General features: G+C 31.7%; 2 protein-coding genes across 24 annotated transcripts; both read right to left on the bottom strand.

Moving 5' to 3' along the window:
* Positions 1-6,881: 6,881 nt before the first annotated feature.
* LOC101265728 (protein PAL OF QUIRKY) lies at positions 6,882-14,955 on the bottom strand. 2 transcript variants are annotated; one of them, XM_004237984.5, is made up of 2 exons: positions 14,941-14,955; positions 6,882-8,574 (listed from the first exon to the last, which is right to left on the bottom strand). In XM_004237984.5, exon 2 carries the CDS (start codon positions 8,437-8,439, stop codon positions 7,015-7,017), a length of 1,425 nt encoding a protein of 474 aa, XP_004238032.1. In that variant the 5' UTR covers positions 8,440-8,574; positions 14,941-14,955; the 3' UTR covers positions 6,882-7,014. The 2 variants fall into 2 exon arrangements, with proteins under 2 accessions (XP_004238032.1, XP_069153475.1); XM_069297374.1 differs by having other exon boundaries at positions 6,882-8,575; positions 14,938-14,953.
* Positions 12,318-19,942, bottom strand: LOC101266024 (phosphoglycerate mutase-like protein 1). Of its 22 annotated transcripts, XR_011220907.1 has the most exons (14): positions 19,725-19,813; positions 18,329-18,387; positions 17,631-17,686; positions 17,489-17,550; positions 17,230-17,337; positions 16,904-16,983; positions 15,949-16,111; positions 14,435-14,509; positions 14,223-14,311; positions 13,617-13,736; positions 12,977-13,021; positions 12,769-12,894; positions 12,617-12,659; positions 12,318-12,525 (listed from the first exon to the last, which is right to left on the bottom strand). XR_011220907.1 is itself a non-coding variant. In XM_069297376.1 (12 exons), the coding sequence occupies exons 4-12, from the start codon at positions 17,546-17,548 to the stop codon at positions 12,786-12,788; spliced, it is 849 nt and encodes a 282-aa protein (XP_069153477.1). In that variant the 5' UTR covers positions 17,549-17,550; positions 17,631-17,686; positions 18,329-18,354; positions 19,725-19,825; the 3' UTR covers positions 12,318-12,785. The 22 variants fall into 22 exon arrangements, 7 of the variants coding, with proteins under 7 accessions (XP_069153477.1, XP_019069200.1, XP_010320238.1 ...); XR_011220909.1 differs by lacking the exon at positions 17,631-17,686 and having other exon boundaries at positions 18,329-18,354; positions 19,725-19,886; XR_741274.4 differs by lacking the exon at positions 17,631-17,686 and having other exon boundaries at positions 12,318-12,499; positions 19,725-19,864.
* Positions 19,943-22,256: the final 2,314 nt, after the last annotated feature.

Below are 22,256 nucleotides of genomic sequence, written 5' to 3' on the forward strand. Positions count from 1 at the left end.
CTACCAATATTATTTGTAGGAAAATATTTTTTTTTGTTTTTGTTTGTCATGGTTTTTTTATAAAATTAAATGATAAAACTTTTAACTAACGTTTTATGATATATTTTTTCATTATATTGATATGCAAAAAATTGCAATTTATAGTACTCTTTGTAAAGTTTTTGAATATCAAAATCTTTTGTTTAAAAATCAGACTAATATAATCTAATTTGATTTTGAAAATTAGTCAAATTGACTTTCGAAAAGTGTAACATGACAAATAAAAAAGGACAGAGAGAATATCATTTTGGATCATCGGCAAGACAATTTTCAAAAGAATAGATGATTTTAATCACTTTTCAATGTTTTCAATCGGGGTAAAATTTTAAATTTCATGATTAATAATAATATATTTAGTGTAATTTTGAAGGAAAAAAAAACGTGTTGCATCCTTATTCATAAGAATATACCGCCCTAGGAATTTAATGATTCATATTAGCTGGATTTAGGGCCCATTAAGCAATAGTACAAGAAGACTGAATATAACAGGCCCAACAATTCAATAAGCCCAACGAAGTTTCTAAGACTGAAACCTTTCTTCATCATTCTCCCAAATTTCAGTTATTCCGACTAGAGCTGTCAACATGGGCTAGCCCATTTTATTCGGGCTAATTTATATAGTTTTAATTTTATGTATAAATTAGGCAAATGACATATTATAAATGATAAATTACGTTCTATTCCTATGATAATTATAAGTGTATTGGAGAAAATATTTATATTTACATGCATATATACAATTTTCTCTCGCTTTATTCAAACAGAAACACAATTTATACATTTCATTTTTGTTTGAATAAGTAAGAGAGGCGAGGGTGGCAAGCGAAATTAGGGAGAGTGGCAAGCGAAATCTGGGAGAGGGGAGAGAGGAGAACAAAAATATATGTATTTATACAATTTCCTCTCGCTTTATACAAATAGAAATATATTTTATACACTTATATTTGTATAAAAGTGAGAGGAAGCAAGCGAGAGACGAGAGTGGCGAGCGAGAGTTTGAGGGAGAGAGGTGACTGACAAATAGTTTGCTACAGGATACAATTAAATAAAAAAGTAATTATAACAACTAATTTAATTTATTAATTTGCCACCGTATATAATTTTCCTTTTTTTCTTTGTGTCAGGAAATTAAATATAACAATTTGCAGTAGTTCTTATAAACTTTTTGTACTTTATGTTAATAAGAAAAAAGATGAACAAAAAACTAAAAAGATCAATTTAAAATTTTGAAGCAAGAAAAGATAATTCAAATTAATATTATATCAGGTAGAGAAATCATTTTCATCATGACAGAGAAAGAGACATATTACACGTGTCAAGTTTTCACATCGCCAACATATTAATGATTTCATTATTATTTGTTATCGCTTTCCATGAGTGTTATAACAATCCAACTGAATTAAGACACATTAAAATAGACTTTACTGAATTGAATTGAATTGATGATCAATAATTATTTATTCAATAAAATTTAGAATGAATCAAAGTTGATTATATTAGTATCTGAATGGATTATTAACTCATTCAATCTTACAAAAATCTCTTCAAAAATTTAAAACAAATGAAATAAAAATATAATTTTATGAACTAATTTTATCGAATATACGATGATTGGGGTAGGATGGCAATTGAAGAATTGAAGCGTCGGTTAGGTGAGAAAAGGAAAGAAGAGTTTGACATCTTTTATCTATTCACAAACGAGTACCCTTTTGGCTGGGGTATTTTAAAAGACACATGTTATTTTTTTATTTTATTTCTTTTTAATATTTATATTAAAACTTGATTAGTATAATATAAAAATTCATTAAAAATATTACTTTATTTATGAGAGTTCGTTAATTAATAGATTAATTATAATCGAACAAGTAAAAATGGACGGAACAAATTTTTTCTTTCTTATTGGAGTAGATATCTCTCCAAACAATTATTCAGTGAAAATTATTATTTTAAGGAAAAATTATATAAAATAGCAAATTAATAACCTAAAATTAATGGAGTAGTTAGGGTTTGATTTAATTGTGCTCCATAGCAAACGTTTGAAGAAAATTGTCAGGCGTCTCTCTCCCAAATATGTCACGACCCAAATCGGGCCGCGACTGGCACCCACACTTACCCTCCTGTGTGAGCGAACCAACCAAATCTAAACCTTAACATTTCAATGTACTATCAACATAAAGTAATGCGGAAGACTTAAACTCATTTATAAAAACCAATTAAATAACTATTATTTCCCAAAATCTGGAAGTCATCATCACAGGAACATCTACTTCAAATTACTAAATCTAAGAGTTTCTAAGAAGCTAAAAATACATAAAAGCTAGTCCATGCCAGAACATTCAAGGCATCAAGACATGAAGAGGAAGATCCAGTCCAAGCTAGAAGCATTAGCTCACCCTGATATCCGGAGTGATGAAGACTGGCTAGAGTTGCGGTTGAGTTGAAGATGACGGCACGTTTGCTGCACTCCACATTTAAACAAGAATGAAACATAAAAGTAGGGGTCAGTACAAAACACGGGTACTGAGTAGATATCATCGGCCAACTCAAAATAGAAATCAATATATACCAAGTAATATCATAAAATCAACTATGATACTCAACATGTAGCATTTACAATTACCATAACCCTTGGTCATAACACCAAGCTCATCAATGAGGACTCACGCCTCCTCATCATACTCATTTGGGAATTAGGTTCATTAGATTGAACATATTAACATCTTTCAAGATTCTTTATCTTTATTCCCCTCGTGTCGGTACGTGACACTCCGCTCCTCATATACTATCCTGGTGTTGGAACGTGACACTCCGATCCTCATATACTATCCTGGTACCGGAACGTGGCACCCGATCCATATTCTATCCTGGTGTCGGAACGTGACACTCCGATCCTCGTATACTATCCTGGTACCGGAACGTGGCACCCGATCCATGTTCTATCCTGGTGTCGGAATGTGACACTCCGATCCTCATATACTATCCTGGTACCGGAACGTGGCACCCGATCCATATTCTATCCTGGTGTCGGAACATGACACTCCGATCCTCATATACTATCCTGGTACTGGAACGTGGCACCCGATCCCCTAATCTCCTTCTATCAATTCATCAAGCCTTCTTTCTTACCAAGGCATCATCAATCTCATTATTTTAGTTCATCACACCTTCTTTTATACCAAGGCCTCATCATTAACAAAGAGATTAGGATTTTTCAAGATTTGGGATTCAATAACTTCATCATGCTTATATAATCACAATTATATAATTACATTCATGCAAGCATACAATTAAGCACATAGCAGGGTTTACAATATTATCAATACATATCATTCGCTATTAAGAGTTTACTACGAATATCGTAAGAGAAACCATAACCTACCTCCACCGAAGACTAGTGATCAAGCAAGAATTTCCCAAAGCCTTGTGTTTTTCCTCTTCGTTCGTCTCTCTCTATCGATTCTCCTTCTCTCTCTTTCTGTTCTTTTCTTTTTCTTATTCAAACCCTCCTTCTTTTACCCTAATTAGCATATAATTAAGAATAAAAGATGGCAATAATAACCTGCTAATTTACTCAAGGTTACCTCTTTTAACCCCCAAGTAATTAGACTTATTAACATAAACCCACTAACTTTATAATTAAAGCCGGAATAGTCCAAAACGCCCCTTAAATTACTTAACAGAAATCCGACCCAAACTGAGATTACGCAACCTGTGACGGGCCGTCGTGCCTGCGACGGTCCGTCCTGCAGGTCGTCTCAAGGTTCAGAGACTCAATTTCCACCAAAGAGTCTGTGACGGTCCGTCACGCCCGTGACGGTCCGTCCTGCCATTCCGTTACGAAGTTCAGAGAGTCGATTTTCAGTACCCAATTTCAGAATTTCTAAGTGTTTTGAAACGAGACCCCTCGACGGTCCGTCGTGCTCATGATGGTCCGTCGTGGGTTCCGTCGTCTCAGCCTGTTTTTCCAGAAATAAAATCTGCCGCTCAAAACGACTAAACAGGTCGTTACAAAATATCTCGCTCGCCACTCTCCTCCAATTTCTCGCTCGCTTCCTCACTTTTTATACAAACACAAGTGTATAAAAATTGTTTCTAATTGTATAAAGTAGAGAAAATTGTATAAATACGTATATTTTTGTTTCTCTCTCTCCCCTCTTCCAGATCTCGCTCGCCACTCTCCCAAATTTCGCTTGACACCCTCGCCTTTCTCACTTATACAAATAGAAGCGAAATGTATAAATTGTGTTTTCGTTTATATAAAACGTGAGAAAATTGTATATACTTATAATTATACAATAAATACTCTGTCCAATTTCTTTTGCCTTTCTCTCTTTCTCGTTTTATTCAATTTTCAAATTGTATCTAATTTCTCTCTTTCTCGTTTTATACAATTCGATTCAATTAAATATTTCTTGTCAAGTCTCTTTTGTCTTTCTCTGTTTCTCATTTTATACAATTCAAATTGTATATAATCGTTATATACACTTATAATAATACGATTCGTTTTTATACACTTCATTTTTTATACAGTTCTCTGTCCAAGTGTCTTTCTTTTTCTTATTTTATATACTTCGTTTTATACAATTTGCTTCAACTGTATATGTATAACAAATTATACCATTTCTATATTTGCTATGAAATACAATTATACAAACTTTGTTATAGCATACAAATATAAATTTTTTATTTATTATAAGTAAAAGTTGTCCTTATTTTAATCAGTGAACTCTACCTAGCAGTAGGATTATTGATTTGACTTTATACAATGTAGAATAATTGTCAAATTCTTCTTGTGGTATCCTTTATAAAATGTATTTTTCCACTTTTAATAACAGAATGTCAACTTTTCAAAGGTGAGAAAAAGTTTGATCACCGTCGACTGTTATTTGATTTTTATTTTTAAAGTTAAAATTTCAATTAATATTTTAATATATATTTTTATCATATTAATATATAAAAAATTATAATTGGTAATAATTTTTATATCATTTTTAAATATTTGATTTTTTATTTAAAAGATCAAATTAATATAATTTAATTTAATTCTAAAAATTAATTAAACCTTTTAAAAAATATAACATGACAAATAAAAATATACACAATATATCCTACATTTGCCATATTTATTGTAAACCTCAATCATATACTTTCTCTTGTCGAAGAAAAATGGTGTTATTTTAGTCCAATCATATGAAAGTGATATATGATAAATCGCACAAATTAAACAAGGGTGGATGCTATATATCATCGTGATTTATTTATTTTTTGATTTTGTATAGATACTAATATTTATATTGGAGCACGACTATTTATAGGATCTCATTTGAAGGGAAGCACTCTATCTTAATGATTTTGGAATATGATTATTTTGAATTTTCGCACCGTATAGAGCTTTATTTGAAAGAAAACACTCTATACTAATGATTTTGGAGTATGACTCTTCTGAATTTTCGCACCATATAGAGCCTCATTTAAAAGGAAACACTATCTACTAATGATTTTGAAGCTCGACTATTCTAAATTTGCATCGTAAATAGCCTCACCCGAAAGGAAGTACTCTCGATTAATAATTTTGAAGTTTGACTATTCTGAATTCGCACCATATAAAACCTCATCCGAAAGAAATCACTCTCTAATAATTATTTTGAAACTCGACTATTCTAAACATTCTCTTCTAATGATTTTGAAGTTCGACTATTTTAAATTCATACTGTATAAAATTTTATTTGGAAAAAAATACTCATTGTTAATAATTTTTTATATTTAAAAATCAAACTTAAAACCTCTGATTAAAAAAAAAATAACTTCATCCACTGCGTCATATTCTTCGATAGTATCATCATGAATTTTGGTGTTGGTTAGTCAACAATAGTGGCCTTCTTTCATATTCCTATTCCTAGCTAGCAAATGGAGTACTACAATGCTAACTAATACTGAAGTACCTATTTTTATTTGCTTCAACATGAAGCTGTCTCTTTAATTAGGCATCAATTATGCTGTCCTTTTATTTTTTGTTTAGAATCACAAGTGGCTCTTCAAAACTCCTTCCACGTTCAATTGCCAATTCACCTAAAACAAGATGTTTGACATTGGAAAATGGTTACTCAATTTCAAAAATTAGTTCAAAATTTAAGTCAATTTCACAATCATATTATCTTTTTTAAAATAACATTCTCGAATAGCTATTTGTTAGTATCTTTTTATTTATTTCCTTAGGTATAGAAAAGAAGAAAAATAAGAAAAACGTACGATATTTTACTAAGTAATTGATTAATTACTTTTTTCAATAATAAAGCTTTTGAGATATAATACTCCATATTTGATGCTTCTTTGAAAAATTTAATAGAATCAACTAAGATTGGAAGTGCTTTATATCTACGCTTTACTTGTTTGGTCTTTTTCTTTTCTAGGAATACTAACTAGTGTTCGGTCACCTCAAAATTAATATATGTTGCGTAACGTAAATATTTTATTTAGAATAAAATTCATTAGAAAATATTAATAATTTGATTTAAAATCATGATTGAACGAACGTAGCGTTCAATCATGAATTAGTTAAAGAAATAAAGTTACTCCTTCCATATAAGTTAACTTTAATCATGATACCGATTAGTAGTTTAAAATTTGTGTTTTTGAATTTTGTAATTTTTAAAGATTGAGAAATTGTATTAAAATATTTATTTTACTATTGACTATAAAATTATAAATTTCAAAATTTAATTCATCTGATGTAAAATTTATGATTAAATATTAGCGTAAATATTTACACAGATTGTGTGTCACATTAGGAAGTGTTTAATTTCTTAAAACTTAGTTTAGATTTGTGTCTGATCAAACATTAATTTCTAATAATCTTTCACTTGCATATCCCAATCCAAAGAAAACATTACATGAAACATTTCTAAAACCACATTAAAGAAATTCCACTTAATTAAAAATTAAACTTAAAAGCATTAAAGAAATTAAGGATAAACATCAAGGTTTGCCAATAATTCTACCATCTGGATTCAACGCGCCACCACTCTGCCTCCCATCAACCGCCGCTACAGCGGCGGCAGCTGCCACCGCTGGATGCTGCATTTGGTGTTGCATAACACCCGCCGGTGCAGTATAATACACCTGTCTCCCTACACTGTCATACCCAACTTGGGTATAGGTTGGCTCCGGCGGCGCGTGTGGCCGCACCATCCCCATATTTTCCGACGTGTAAACTCCTCCCATCTTCGGCTGTTGAATTGTTGGTTGTGGAGGAACTCCGCCATACACCGGCTGATCCCGGTAAACCTCCGGCATCATGCGCTGCATGCCGTAATAAGCTTGACCACCAATTTGGCTAGTTACCGGTCGCATCGCCGGAGTTTGATAAACTCCGGCGGGTGTTTGAACTATATATACAGGCTGTTCAGTTTGCACTGCTGATGCAGGGTATGGTCCAGTAGTCGTATGACGTTCCGGCCAGAAACTAGCCGGATTCGTGACCGGCACCGCCGTCTGTTGCGGCGGTGGAGCTTTTTGCTGATAGTTTTCTCCGGGGTAAACTCTCGGAATCGATTCCTCAATCTTCCTGTTGTACATAGCTTGTTCTTGATTAGAAATATGCTGCTGCAGCCTCTGCATTTCATGAATCTGTCTCTGATAATCCGCCGGCGAGATTACATTCTCTCCGATGATATGCCGGTCTTCCGATCCAGCATCGGAACCAGTAAATTCCTTAACGAAAACCTCCGGCACCGGCGGTGAAGGAGTTGGGTCTTGTACCTTCACCGGTGGAGGTTGTTGTTGTTGAACTTGCCCTTTATCCAACCCAAACAGAAAATCAGGATTATTCGCCGGCGCCGGTGCCGACGAAACAGCCGTCGGCGAATTCACATCCAAATTCTGCAACTGAACAGAATTCAAAGCATCAACAAACCACTGACTCTCAGTTTTCGAGTCAGTGGAACCAAAAGTACTCGTTGCCGGAGTACTCAACGGGAATAAAAACAACCGGAGCCTCGCCGGTTTAGCAGTACCCCTATAAAGTCGATCATATTCAAGCATCATATGCTCTAAATCTTCATCATTCGTTACTGAAATCAAAGCATCAAGGTCTTCACCAGGTAACTGATACTTAAAGCAAACATCACAATCAGAAAGCGACGAAAGCTTAGCAACAAGATTGGAAAATCTTATATTCCGATCAACAGAAAGAATCTTCGTTTCACCGGAGACATAAGCTAGCTGATTATCATGGGGTCTAGGGAGTATTTTTCCGCCATAACTACACATGAATTTCACTTTGTAATTTGAATTTGAAGAAGGTGGTTGATCATCCCATGAAGCGTTTTCGCAGTCGATTTCGCGGGAACGTGGGGATGAATTAACAGAATCTGGGTATGAAGAGTACGAAAAATTCTCCATGGATTGATTATGTATGAAAATTTGAGGTTTTTTATTGGCAGTGTTACAAAGAAATTGAAGAATTTAGAGAAGCCATGGGAAGTAGAAGAAACAGAGTATTAAAGGTAGAAAAACAGGGCAGAGAAAATAAGAGAGGCTGGATTTTATTTAACTGAGTTGAAGAGTTCAGGTGGGTCCACGTGGTATCAGTATTTGTTTGGAAAAAAAAATAACTGTAATTTCGTGTTATCGATATCTCCTGACTTATAAATTTTTTAAAAATAATTTAAATTAAAATATGATTAAAAAATTTAATATATTTAACAAATAAATTCATAATTTATACAAAATGGAGGGAGATTTTATGGACAAACGCAGTTAAATAATATGACATGGATTTTTCGATTTGAAATAAGATTTTGAAGAAGTCAATTTGATTATACCAAAAAAATGAATATGTTAACAAACAAAGATTTCATATAAAAAAATTTTATGAACAAACACATTCAGAAGCATTTTGTAGACAAATATTTGGTCTAGTCTATATATATATATGTACATGTCACATTCTCGATAATTTAAATATAAAACTTCATTAAATAAAATAATTTGAATATATTTTTTGATCCTTAAGGAATTTATTTTGTACTTCTTTCAAAAAAAAATATTTAAAAAATAGATAAGCTGACGCAAAGCAAAACTAAATTTTTTTTTTAGGAAAGTAAAAAAAGATTTCTGGCCAAACATGCCATTAATAATTCAATCGATTAGCTACATAATCATTTGCTTTGTTAGCAAGGATCATCAAAACCCTTTAGTCTCCAATTATTATACACAATCTTCTTATATTTTCAATTTGTTTTTTTTCTTAATCATAAAATTAGGAATATTTTAATATACTCTTCACATATTTTATTTTTTTAAAATCACTTTTAAAGTTTCATATCTAATCAAATTCAGATAAATCAAACGAAACAGTAAAAATGATAAATTTTAAAGAAATGGTACTATTAGATCTAACTTGAGGATATCTCGATTTTTAAAATATTTTGTAATTGAATTTCTGTTAGTACAATCACGAGTTGTTATTATTCCATCTATACAAAGAGTGGTATTAACCTAATATATTTCTTTTTAGCCTAATATATGCATTATTAGATTAGATTCCTTTTGTTTTCAAAGTTATTTACTTTAATAACCGTTATGCTACACTAAGAATCATTAAAGAAAAATATCACCAAAATTACTAATTTTTCAAAGTTGGTCTAAGATACACTATTACTAATAAGACAATTTTTTTTTTTTTTGGAGTTTTCGAAAATTTTAATTAACTAAAAAGAAATAAATAGTAATTAATCTATGGTGGATTTTAGTAGGGTCATAAAGAAAACTAAAATTAGACAAATTGGAGCAAAACGGGTGTGTGAAGTATGGTGATGCAGCAGCAAATATGAGGGACACTTGTCTTTTTATCTCTGGATATAATTTTATTATTTTCTTATTGATTAGATTTATACAAAGATAATTTATCCTTGCAATAATTAATAACAATTACTTTGTACGTAAGTCTGAGAAAAATAAGATATGATATCTTATTTTTATTGAAATAAAAAAATTATTTTTAATTGATATTAAATAATTTATATATTTAAAATTGAAGTTGATAATATAAGCAATGGTGTAGTCACCCATTCGTAAGAGTGTCTATTTTGGATATTCTTCGTCGGAAGAAAATATCTCATATATATATATAAGTAAAATGATATACAAAATAATGAAAATAACATATTTTGAATACTCTTAACATAACAAGTTATTATTTCTGAATAGTTCTTTATTAAATTTTTGACTCCGCTACTGAATATAAGCAAGTTCGATTAGAGTTGCATAATTTGGAAAATTAGGCAATGGAAGATAATGATGGTGCCATATTGGATACACTATTGCATTTTTCGTTTTCATGGTGGGGCCTCAATGTGACTTATCAAAATGTTTCAATTGTGAGACTAATTATGAAGGTGTTTCTACGTTTGTTTTGTTTAGGACTAATTGATTTATGTTAATATTTTATTATATTTTTGGTTAAGGAGTATATTATTATATGTTTTTATATATATATCCTTAATCAAGTAAATAGTCGATAGAAACGCACTACTACCATAGTTAGAAATTATAGCAAAATCATTAAAATGGATTAACTTATTACAAGTTAGTGTCACTAATTTACGGATAACAAACCCTTTTTATCATCTTTCGATACTTTTTTGACGCTGTCTGAAGGATTGTACAAAATGTGGGAACGTCTCTTTCTTCTTACTACAAATTTTCAAATATTAAAGCAGGTTGAAATTGGAAAAGACTCATTCATCAGGAAACACGTGATATTCTTTTAAAATTATTTTGTTACAAGATATTTATCTAAACGTGACTATAATTCTATATCACATAAGATATATATATATATTTAAGAGTATATTGATAAATCTCTCAAGAATTAATTTGGACTATATATCAATCCAATTTGATTTTTAATGTGAGCCAATTTCCTTATTTCTTTTCATTTTCTAAATGCGTACAAGACAGCCTAATGATCAATTATTGTAGTCCATAATATTATTTGTATCATAAAACTATTCCATGACCAAATAAAAGAGTTTTATGAATTAGTGCTTATAGTTCCAGAACTAGTCATAAGAATGGGTTCATAAAAATGCAGAGAAAGGACTTTGTGGAATCGTGATGCAAGCTTCTTATCAATTTGCTTAAATTAATATTCATTTTGTTCATACGAAAGTGTGATTTCTCAGATGATCAATCAATAATAATTATTATTTGAAAAATTCAATGTTTTTCAACAAAGAAAGTAGCTGTACTCTTTGTGTTGTTTTTATTTAATTTATTTATGCAAGTTAGATGATTTGAATTGATTAGTCTCAAAATGATGTCTTTATCAACGTCACATGATCGATGAAATAATGCACTTCAATTAGGATGAGTGTATAGACAGACCATAATATTATATTTTAGAAAAATATCACAAGGGATGTCAATTTGATTTATAACCACCTATGATATGTCTGATGCTTTAAGAGTTGGTTAACTAACACAACTAAAAATTGAACCTTGCTTAATTGCGTCCACATCAATCAAGGTCTCACGAACTATTTATTTTTATATTTACGTGTAATATATATCTAAAAGATGCATCATATTTGACATTAAAAGGTGATTAATTAATTACCTTCGGAATCAACCAGCCCCGAAACTAGATGATGGTTAAGAGCGTGTGACCTACATTAACCTAATTTCTTGCAATGAAATAAGCTAGCTAATTGATTTAATTTAATTTTTTTTTTCATTTTTTGTTTGTGTAAAAAAGGAGTTGATTAAATTCGAATGTTTAGAATTTTCAATACTAAAAAGATGTGCATCCAGAGCCACTTATTTTGTTTGCAAGTGGGCTAGCTATTAACTAGACAAATACTCATCTAAACAAAACGTACCAATGATAGTATTGGTTTCAAGAAAGAGATTACTAACTTTCATTTAAGATACTCTCTCCGTTTAAAAAAGAATGACTCTATTATTTTTTTAATCCGTTAAAAAAAATGATCCTTTCTTTTTTTGGCAACACATTAATTTTAACTTTTCATGCAACATGTTTAAGACCACAAAATTAAAGGACATTTTGATACATTTAACATAACTTTAATTTAGAACCACAAGATCTTATTTCCTTTCTTAAACTCCGTTCCAAGTCAAATTAGGTCATTCTTTTTGAAACGGAGGGAGTATAATAAATTGATCCCATATTTTCAATTAGTTGAATGAGAATATTAATTTGACGTAGTCTAGTCTGGTATATGCAGTCTAAAGTTGAATGAGACTTTAAACGAATATTTTGAAAAGACTGATGAATTTCACATTGTTGACTAAAATACAAGGAAATAGTGTTACATTCTTGCAGTTTGAACTGACGACTATAGTAGAAATGTTAAAAATGCAAAGAGTAAACGTACTGGATGAATCACAATGGAGAGAGCACAAACCTCCACCAGACGGCAACTGGAAACAGAACTACCTGAAAGTCGGGAACCCCGGTAGCAACTGATCATGAAAAAACATTACTTATATTGTATGTGTATGAAATGTGATTTGGAAAATACTACTGATAAGGCATCGAAGCAGTTGCTTGTACCTTCAGACAACTAAATTTGCCTCGGTATACTTTCTTCATGAATCTGTATAAATTCGGAGTCAACCACAAAGTGCTCCAAATGAGATGATCTAAAACTTTTTAACTTTGAAAGAATCGTAAAAAGCAAATCAAACTCCAACATATTTTATTGCCTCTGCTTGAAATATCATCAGTTTGGCAATCCATCTGGAGTAGTACATGCAAGGTCACTTGGCGCATCTTCTCCACTTGGAATTTTTCCTGGATAATTAGTTGCTGAAGAATCCGACCCTACCATGCTGCACGGTAGCAAAGTCAGCAGCGATGAAAAAAATATGGTCATAGATTCGTTTGATAGATTGTTTAAGGGACGACACAAACCTTCTGTCAACAAGAACCATGGTTCGAAGTTCGCAGTTCTGAAATCTGCAAATGATATGAGAACAAAAAAAAGATTAAAGTGGTCACTACCTTTCAGTATAGTAATGGAAAATGCTGAAGTACTGTATCTATAAATGGAGAGGGTCAACTGCACACATAATTTTAACTGTCCAATCAAAAGCTGAAATGACGGTTGAAACTTGAGCTATTATAAGGAAAATCAAAATCCCAGAGGAAATAAACACATCTATTCACTATTCTATTGATCCAGTTGAAACTCGAGTTCTTTCAGAGAAAATCAAAAACCCCAAAGATAACTGCGATAGTCAATAAGACGAAATTGATTAACAACCACATTCTATGACGTGCTACATGTCTTGCGAGACAGAGGTGTCAATTAGTAGAAAGATGGTAATTTTATATCTGGATGCATAAGGCAGACCAGAGAGATAAACCTGAAGTCAAGTTCAGTTCTTATATGTACTTTGCTATATCTGTCATCTGTAGGGAATAGTAGTTTAGAGTTCCATCAGGCGACTATCATGTATTTGGGTTATTTGATGTTAATTCAACAGTTGGAGTTAGAATGTGATCAAACCAATTTCCAGCAGATTGGTTCACCATCGAGTTGAGAACTTACCGCTTAGATATCTCACTCTTCACATCTGGATGACAATCACGACCAAATTTAGCGAGTGTATGAGTCAATAATCCACTATGCGTAACAATTGCGATCTCCTTCTCCTTCCGTGTCCACAACCTGTAGGTATCGCAATAAATTAGTTAGGGGTATAATATTATGGCAAACAAGATACTGGAATCTGTTTAAGGAACCTTAATATAACAGTAACACTTCTTGTATATCAATTTTCCTAAAGACTAATTCGAGAGAAAATTACTGTTATTTTATTCAAGAAAAACTCGTCACCTATCAAACTAAATGACATCAAGAATCCAAACAAAGGAGTTAACAGAGAAGCAAGCAACCAATAAATTCTAAGTACGCTTGACCAGCATCAATAAGTGGTTGCAGAAAACGCTCTCAACGCCAACTGACCTAGGCATGATGTTACTGAATGTAAACAGCATTAGTGAAACTCCTCACGGGTAGTTGAATTACTGGACATACTCACCCCCTTAATTCATTTTCTTGTTCTTTTAGATTTGTCATAAAACTCAAATATGGACACAAACATTTGAAGATCATTAAGATCGATTTTGCATTTTCTGATACATCAGCACTTACCACTTAAAGAACTCTATTCCTCTGGAAGCAACGTCTTCAATTTTCTCTCTAACATCAAGCTCCCAGAGAACATCATCATCAGATTCAATCTGGGAAAATAAAGGTGAACCTTGTTCAATGAGAGAACTCTAAATATGTTGCAGCAGGCAAATCATACCAAAAAACTAAGCTAGCCTAAGAATTTTCCAATTTAATAGAACCAAAGTACTTGCCAAGGAAAAGTCAATTGCAGGAAATAGAGGCTTGTATTCGCTAATGCTTCTTCTCTTATCACACCAGTGAACTCCCTGCATTTCACAACATGTAAAACAAATAAACTTCTTGTATATTAACGATAGAAAAGTGAGTTTCTACAGTTCTTCTATAATAACCTCCCTTCGTCCCAATAATACTGAGCCTTAGCTTTTTTGTCCATCCCCATAAGAGCTGACCTCTTCCTTAAATGGAAAAGATTTCCCCCTTCAACAATTCAAACTAATGTAAGAAAATCACTTTGATCATTCTAAACTTTAGTTAACATCTTACGAACAAATTATGACACTTATAATCAAATTTCAAACCTTTAAAAGGCTTCTCCACCTAATAGTATAACATTCTATTTAAAATGCAGCCCAAATGGAACAGAGGTCAAAGACTAAGTGGAACATAAGAGAAACAAGCCACTTAGTTGTTGAAAGTAACTCAAGAGAATAACCATGTCAATCCATGTATATGCAAGAAAGGTTAATGGGGTTCCCTTATTTCGCATCAATTATTAATGGATAAACTTCAGGGAGTTCCTTTTCTGTACTTAGTCATCACAAAACTAAGAGGTAAGCTTGAACATGAGGAAATATGATTAGCATATTAATCTGACTATTAACATCGTTATTGAGTACACAAAATATTCATCAATCTTGTTCAACTTAATCAGGGACTTATGCGTGCTAACAAAGTTCTCGAGTATATACCAAATGAAAAGGATCGCAAACATCAAAATAAACAAAAGAAAAGGAGAAGATAAGATGTCAACCAATGATACCAAGCTTATCAAGATGCTTTACAAGGACTAATCCCTTGAAAGAAAAGGAAGCACCAAGTCAATACAAGTTTTTAGTAACAATTAGCAAGACGCCAGAGAGGATTCTCACCCCAAGAAATGGCTCAAAGACTTCAAGTTGTTAAAATTATTTCACGTAATTGATGTGCATTATTACAGATGAATCAACACTACAAAAAAACTGCATAAATGTTTACAGAATGCACAACAGAAACATGAGTTTTATCAATTCTTGGTGAAGCCTTTTAAGAGAGAATGCTTTCTAAACAATTTGGTATTTCTAGTCTCTAGACATATCAGATTTTTGTCAAGACCAAAGAACAGCATAAACAAATCATTCTGCACCCCAAGCTCCTCTACCTACCAAAGAAAAATTGGTATGCTAAAGAAAGAAAATAGAAGCAAGGGATGTATGTTTTTCCTGTCAATAAATGGGTACTCCTGTTTGCAATTTCTAGGCACCAAAAAATAATTCAGGTCTTGACAAAGAGGAAATACACAAACTTAAATTAACATGAGAGAAGGAAAACAATCATATACGGAGGTAAATTTTAGGAGGAAACACTCGTGAAATAATTAGACTCATTCATCTGCATGAAACAAAAGATAGAGGAAACAAATATAAAGACAGGAAAAGGATAAAGAAGATTGATACTCTTATGTTAGGTAATTTTAAGATGACATTACCAAGTGTTCACGACAACCCTCCACTGCAATGAAGGGAGGGCAATTTAAACTTGAAATTGCTGGATGGTTACTCTCTCCTGCATCTGTTACCATGAGTGGAGGAACATCTGTTCCATCTGTGGAATCTTCTCCACCAAAAACGCCAACGGCTGTTTGCATACACCTACAATGCAAGACCACCAAAGTTGGAGGTTCCAAAATAAATAATTGCAGCTATCAAATTCAGAATAAATAGGGAAAGCATGATCTAAGTCATCACACACATGCAGACCTCTTAAAATAAAAGGACCTGCTACCTTTGACAGTACTGAGAAACCCCAACTACTCCGTCTCCCCAGAAATGTGATCCATTAAAGTTATAGCTCATGAAGGGAGGATTTCTCCCAGCGTAAAGATATAGTACGTGGGCCTAAGATACAGTACATGAGCCTAACTCAACCCGAAAAATTAGCTCATGAAAGGAGAGCTGCCTAAGTTCATATAAGTAGAACACAAGTCCATTCCCCAACTAATATGGGGGGTCTCACTTTATGGACTGAGAACCCAAATGGGTATGGACCTGACTACCTGGCTCTAATACCATGTAAAAATATGGCACTTGGGCCTAACTCAACCCCAAAAGCAAGCTCATGAGGGAAGTATTGCCCAAGTCCATATAAGTAGACCATCGGTCTATTACCCAACCAATGTGGACTCTAACCCACTCTAATACAGACAAACAACCAAGCTCTGGTCTCACTAAGATCAAGACATATGATATCATTACGTGAAGATCAACAAAAGAATGATAATTCAAGAAATTCAGCGCTTCTTTAAACATCCATCACCAGAGCCACCTAAAAGCATAAGATTGTGCACATGTTCCACAAAAGGAGATGAAACGTTCATAATAAATGAGAAGAAAAACAAAGATGTCACAGACAATCGATACCAAGATATAAAACATAGTGTGTACCTCAATAGAGGAGAAGTTATAACTAGTTCCACCCTCTTAGAAATTCCTGATGTTTGAACATGTTTCCGTAGATTGTCTACCTGAAACATTACCAAATGAGATTTTCGAAACCACAAAATCTAAGTTCTATAATGGCAGAAAAAATGTTAAAAGTGACTGGTATTATCCTTATGCACGAAGACAATCATTTAGATAATTGCAGTCAGACTCTATATGAATAACACTTCTAAGATAAAGATTCATAAGCTAACATGAAAGAGAAATACTACTAGACAGCTTCAGTTAGCTATTGGACATAAAGGTTGCCATGTCTAACTACATATCACCTGCTGCCAGCCAAGAGGAGTAAGGTGTGCATCGAAAAGGTGTCGAGATAGGTAGGCACTATGGTCCTTTTCTCCTTCCACATTGTGAATCCCCTGAGCATGCCTCACCTACATGTTAAGAGTCAATATAGTTCAAAACTCTTATCAGAAAGGAAGTTATGAAACAAAAATCATAACTCAGAAGAATCAAAATGATTCTGTGACTATTTTTACAGCAAATTTGCACACTTAGCTAAGGCAGGAAAGACCAGTGACAAACCAGGTGTATAGTTTTGCAACGGTGTAAAGGATACACACTTTGACCTCCAGAGACGTCCATACCTGCACACACCAAGACCGAGTGATAAGAAACCTACAAAAAGAACAACATCTACACGTTTCAGATAAAAAATATGAAAAACCTAATATCCCGAAAGAAGATTGCAGAAAGGGGTGGTATTCCTCTGTGAAGTAACGTCTGTATAAAATAAAAGACAGAGAAACAGGAGACAAAGGGAGACGATCAACAATTTCCCCAAAAAATGACAAGAAATCAGTGTGATATATGTTATAATGTGAAAGCAAGCATAAACAAAGCATAACCGGTGTTCTGTTAATCCAAAGCAAAAGAACAATCATAAGGAACCATAAGCAAACTTAACAAATCTTAAACATGAGACTTGAATAGCAACCACCACTAAGTCAAACGAAAGAGAAATGGCTATAGCAACTCAAAATTTTATCTGCACTATTTTGCCAATTTGAAACATCAGTAACATAAAGAAGATTTTCTTTTTGAATTGTTTTCTATGAGGAGAACAGATTGTCAAGCCTGGTTTCTGGAACCAATCATAAACAACTTATGCCATGAAATTCATTTGCAACGTGTGAGTATATAGTGGTCATGTCGCAAGTAGCGGATACAATTTTGTACTTTTACTCATTCAAGTAGCTAAGGCGTATGAGCCATTAACAGACTTGTTCTAGATCATTAATACATTTATCTACGGCAATGGAAGTGTCCAACTATTCTTGCATGGGATCGTTTCATCGGCCAAAATTAATAGCAAGCAGTAGTATTTTATCAAAATACAACGAATTCGACTTTTTCTGTGCTCACCTGAAGGCCTATAAGTTGCTTTTACACTGCACGGAATATGACGAAACTGCATTTAGTCTCTACAAGACAAAGAAGTTACTAGTTGGGGCAAGTTGAAGTAATCATGGACCAGGGTATCAATTCAAACCGTAGAGAAATCAAGGTAAACATGTAATACTCATGAATCAACAGAAGCCACTGAAACTGTATTAACGAAGGGACCGATTCTAAGGATTAATACATAAGTTACAAGCAAGAAATAATAATGAAGAAATGACTGAGCCTTCCGAATGAGAAAGAAGAGAAGTAGTCAGCCAAACTAGTCAGGATACTCCATTTAAACACTCGAACTAAGTCAATTCCAATTTGAACTCCGCAACTCCTTATAAAGGAGGAGTTCCAATTAGACACCTCCGATTCAAATTTTGAAAAAAAATTATTGCGTGTTCTCATCCATCTATGAGATAATTAAGTTAACCATATAAAATGTCATCTCATGTAATTATACCCATCAACTTTATCTAGAAAATGCCTGAAATTTCACGGCTTATTGAAGGGAATATGTATAATTAATGGAAATGACATATTTATGTGGCTAACTTAACTAACTACTAGACAAATGAGAATCAAAATTTAAACTAAAAGTGTCTTAGTTGAAACGAGTTGGAAGTGTTCAACTAAAACATGATTTAGATCGAGTGTTTAAATGAAATATTCTGATAAGTTTAAGTAGTTGGTTATGTATTATGCCTAAGTTTAATTGGCATGAACTTTTCCATCATGACACTACAAGCCAAAAAAAAAAAAGCTCAATTGTGTGATCTCAAAAAGTGCAGATATAGATAACAAAGGCTTGTCAAACTGGAACCAGAAGTCCAGAACAGCTTTTCTATCAAACAGTGAAAAGGCAAAAAGGCAATATTTTCAATTAAACAAACGCACTTATTTTGAACAATCAAGTGATAAATCCATTCCGGAGATACGACTTTTGTTTTCTTTTATAACTTCCTAGATACTGATCTATTCATCCGCTTTTTGGGATTAAAAAAGTACAAAAAAAATTCAAACTGAGAACAACAATTTTAGGCTTTAGCAATTGAGCTACATAAACTACAAATGTGAGTTTATTCAAGTTGATAACCAGAATACAGCAGTTCTCAAAACTCGATCTCAAAAAAGTTGTTAGCAAACATCGCAAATGCAAACAGAAAACAAATAATCACAACAACATCGCATTTTATTATGCAATAGTAATAGCCAGAGACGATTTTTTTTTTGAAAATTCAAACGAAAAAAAATCTCATCTAACAACATATATGAAAAATTAACAGAAAATAAGAGGTGTATAATTTTCTCCGGTGAGATCAAATCAATAATATAACTGTAAATCAGAGGTAGAAAGAGACGATAAATTTACCGGAGAGACGGTGAAGAGAAACGGAGAACGGAAGAGATGAAAGATGAGGTCACGTGAGAAAAATGGAGTCCAATTAAATGGGTGTCCGTAAGAAAAATCCGCTTATTTATTGAATTACGTAACTTCGATTGCTGATTGACCCGCTTCTACGGACGGTTTGACGTTTTTATTACCATTTTCTACGCTATATAATCACTTAAACTTAGAGATCGTTTGATAGATAGTAAAAGAATAAAAAAAAAACTTCTTATTAATATCATTTTATGGAGGGTTTGAAAAATATTATTTCTATTTTTTGTTGTTTTGAGTAATATTTTTAAATTATAAAATTAAAAAATATTATTTTATATTTGATATTATTTTAATTTAAGATTACAAGAGTTAAAGCATTTTTAAGCTTCGAATCAAAGCCAGATCTTTCCTATTTTAGATGGAGGGGGTATTGGCTTTTATCAAGGGAATTGTTGGGACATATTTCATAATATAAAACAAGTGAATTTATCAAATTCAAGAGAATTGATGAGGTTTTTTTCTTCATCATATTCATGTTTCCTTCTAATCGAGTTTTGACTACTTTGCATTTTTCGTAAGAATAATTAATATCTAATTGGTATTTGTTCTCTCCAATTTTAAATCTGTACAAGATATTTAAATTTATATAGAATCAAATAAGTAGATATATTTGTCCTATATGACAAAATACACATAAGACATCATAAAGGATCATAAATTATTGTATACAACGAGTGTCTATGATTCAATAATATATGAATTTATTTGTTTACTTGTACATATTTAAAGTTTAAAAACATAAATATATGCGCATATAAAATATCAAAAAGACAAAAAAAAAATAGCCTCTGATTTATTTTTTTCTAAAGAAGTATCATATTCCAACAATGTTCGAGGAGAAAATATAGTTTGTCGTTGGTCATATAAGTATTTTCAAAAGGCATTTAAATTACTACTTAGTAGAAGACGACACTACAAGCGGGCACCAAAATGCCTACTTGTAGCTAAGGATAGTTTGATAATTTTGTTTTCTTTTTTCAATTTTATTTTTTATCACTTTATATATACATATATTAAAAATTATGTAAAAACATATTATAAATCATAATATTTAATAGCTTAAAACGTTTAAAGATATACAAAAAAAAAATTATAAAAAATATTTTGATTTTTGAAGTTTCATGTGTATCAGATAAGTCAAACACAAAAGGAGTAACACAAAATACTCTCAATAAAATAATTAGCAACTTAAAAATCTCTTTTTAGTTTATAAAAATATATTAAAAGATCGATTGATTTTTCACATATATCACACAAATAAATTAAAATAGAAAAATAATATATATATATAAGGAGTAAAACTTACCCGCAACAGCTATTTACACCAATTTAATGCATGCATGTCATGTGTTTAAATTTATAGTTAATTTTAATTAATTAACACGTGTTTTTCTTCATTTAAATCACATAATGACATAATAATGAAAATAAAAGTTAATTTGATTTAAACACCTGATACGAATAAGATTATATATATATATATTAGCTTGACCATCATAAAAACTATGAAGACGTTAAAATATTTTTTAGTAATAATTATATATGATTTTTATGAAGTAAAAATAAATATAATGAGAAAATATAATATAAAGTTAGAATAATAAAACTCGAAAATGAGTTGATGTAAATATTGAAAAGATTTGGTTTTTTTTTTTGTACTATGGTTCAGGTTTTAGTTAGTTATAGAGAGAATAAGTCAGAGAACCTAAAAAAAAAGTAGATATGTTTTATTCGGATGCTATATGAGTGGTTGCTCCGTTCCCTGTTATCAACTCCATCACGTCTTCTTATATTATTATTATTTTATTTAATTTTACTGTTTCCATGGGCCACCATATACTAGATCTAATTTTAGGTCTTTTATAAAAGTTTTGCTTTTATTTTTTCTCTCTCCATTTTAGAGATCAAAATGAATAAATAGGTGGGTTATCATAAATATTCGCATAACATGGGTGACACATAATGAATTTTCAAAATTAATTTGATAAATCATGGAAATTGAGATATAGTATAGGACATTTGAGTAAAGTTTGAAATATATCTAAATTTCAATTGCAATTTATTATAATAATCTGAGATCTATTATCTCTTTCTTGTATTGTTTAATAGTGTATTTTAAAGATATATAAGTGTTCACATGAATATTATAGATATATCCATGTGGATATTTATATGTCTTTAAACTACACTATTAAATAGTGCAGAAATAATGAATTTTGCCTTAAAATGTGAAATTGTTTTTGATAATTTAGATGTATTTGTAAATTTTTTCCTATAATTATATTCTAAAGTGTAGAATATTTTAATGCTATGAGATTTTAAAGGACAAATAATATACGTGTATGCTCAATTTTAAATCGACAATATCATATCATTATTATTATTTTAACAGAATCTAATTTGTAAAAAGTTTCGACTTAATTTAAAACGAAGAATATGACATATCATTAGTAACTAATA

This window comes from Solanum lycopersicum, chromosome 4 (genome assembly GCF_036512215.1).
Source record: "Solanum lycopersicum chromosome 4, SLM_r2.1".
Lineage (NCBI taxonomy): Eukaryota > Viridiplantae > Streptophyta > Magnoliopsida > Solanales > Solanaceae > Solanum > Solanum lycopersicum.